This window comes from Anoplophora glabripennis, unplaced genomic scaffold (assembly GCF_000390285.2).
Source record: "Anoplophora glabripennis isolate ALB-LARVAE unplaced genomic scaffold, Agla_2.0 scaffold8250, whole genome shotgun sequence".
Classification (NCBI taxonomy): domain Eukaryota; kingdom Metazoa; phylum Arthropoda; class Insecta; order Coleoptera; family Cerambycidae; genus Anoplophora; species Anoplophora glabripennis.
In genome coordinates, this window is record NW_019424323.1 from 1 (window position 1) to 1,901 (window position 1,901).

The following is a 1,901-nucleotide window of genomic DNA, read 5'->3' on the forward strand; positions in this document are numbered from 1 at the left end:
TTCCTTCCACGCACACCTATTTCACATTTAGCTGCAAAATGTCTGACATTCTCTTTGGTTTGGTTTCGATTTTCTTTGTTGCTATCGTCTACCAGCAAGGTTTCAATAATCGATTGACGAAAATCTAGAAATGACATCTTTGGTCCAGAGAATTGGTTGTACAACATGAAAGAATTGTAAAGCAATAAGTCAATAATGTGAAAACCTACTTTCTTATACCATCGAATTGTCTTTCTGTGTGATGGATAGTAGGACAACATTTGGTCTTGTAGATCTATACCGGACATATATTTATTATATTGTGCTATTGGTGTAGGTTTCATTTTTCTATTGCCAGATTTGGAAGTAACTTCTTCTAAGTTATTTTCGTGCTCAGTCGTAATATAAAAGTACCTCACGTTTGTCCTTCCACTTGCCCACACATACATTTCCTCCATACCGATGGACGAATTCACCAGTCTTCGGTTTTGCCTTACTAACGTCGTGGGGTGTTTCCTTTCTTCCCGCACGCAAAGTTCCTGTACAGTAAGTATTTTTGTCCAACAACTGCCTGGCGAGTGTCACAGAATTATAGTAATTATCCATATAAAGACTGTGGCCCTTATCACAGTAATTGGTCATGAGGCGGAGGACAACATTTGCAGCATGCCCTTTACCACCTAAGTCATCACAAACTCCTGTATAAATCTGCATGTTCAAAACTGTCCCATTACTTTCTGTGAGTAAATAAAATTTTATGCCGTATTTATGCTTTTTATTTTTGATATATTGACGGAATAAAAGTCGGCCACGCCACAAAAGCATAGATTCGTCAATACTAAGATTTTTTCCAGGTGAATAAATCGTAAATATTTTGTTATTAAAAAATTCTATCAAAGGACGAACTTTGTATAATCGGTCAGCTGGCAATCTTTCGCCGTCTGGAGGATTCGGAGCAAAATGCCAACACCGCAATATAATCAAATATCTATCCCTGCTCATATACTTTCTCAATGACAAATTATACAAACGATCGGTTCGCCAATAGTCCCGTAACCTGGGCAACTGAAGTATTCCCATAAAAAAGGAAATACCCAAGAATACAGACATTTCTTTTCTATCGACTGGCTTCCATCTGCTTATTCTGGAATGAGGCCCCTGATCTTCATGCAACAATACATATTCGGCATAAAGATTTGTTTCTCTAACCAGAATATTAAATAATTCACTATCGGCAAGTAGATAAAAAAAGTCAATAGGTTTACCATCGCCAGGTATGGGCACCTTTAGTTCTTTCTGCCCAACAAATGGAATATTTTTTAACATTGGAGGGTTTTCTACCCACTCCATATTATCATTTTGTTGTACAATAATTGGTTCGTCAGCAGAAGGTTCAGGGTCACTTTCAGGGTTGTCACTTTCATCAGCGTATTCCGCGAATTCCTCGGCCACCTCCTCACCGCTCCATTCACTACCGGAGTCTTCAAAAGGCTCCTCATCCGAATCAGAAAAGTAAGCTAGTGCAAGCAATTCTTCGTCAGTTAACTGTTTTGGATTTCTAATTCTTGGCCTTTTAAATCCCGATGGGCCAGGAACTATGTCATCTGCCATTGTGGGATCTAGAGACGTTAAAATTCCGAACCACGCTCGAACTCGCACAATTCTAACCTCTTCCAACTTGCTACTACAGCGGCGAAAGCTCAACTGCAGTGCTCAGCATTTTGCCTCTGTTATAAGACAATAGTATCTCAGCCGACACATATGCGGCGTGAGCACACCCATACAGATGCTGATGCCGACACAGTGTCGGCATGAGCAGCGAACGTGTTAAAGACTACATTATCAGATCCTATATATTATTTTGAATACTAGTGCAATAGGAAATATAGTGAATTAGTTGTATCCCTGACAAAAATGTTGCT

General features: G+C 39.4%; 1 protein-coding gene across 1 annotated transcript; it reads right to left on the reverse strand.

The window, feature by feature from the left end:
• Positions 1 to 393: 393 nt before the first annotated feature.
• On the reverse strand, positions 394 to 1,590 carry LOC108916801 (piggyBac transposable element-derived protein 4; the record flags this gene model as incomplete). Its single annotated transcript, XM_018723102.1, has 2 exons — positions 1,245 to 1,590; positions 394 to 716 (listed from the first exon to the last, which is right to left on the reverse strand). Coding segments are annotated over exons 1-2 (669 nt in total), but the record flags the coding sequence as incomplete, so codon positions are not given.
• Between the last annotated feature and the right edge of the window lie 311 nt (positions 1,591 to 1,901).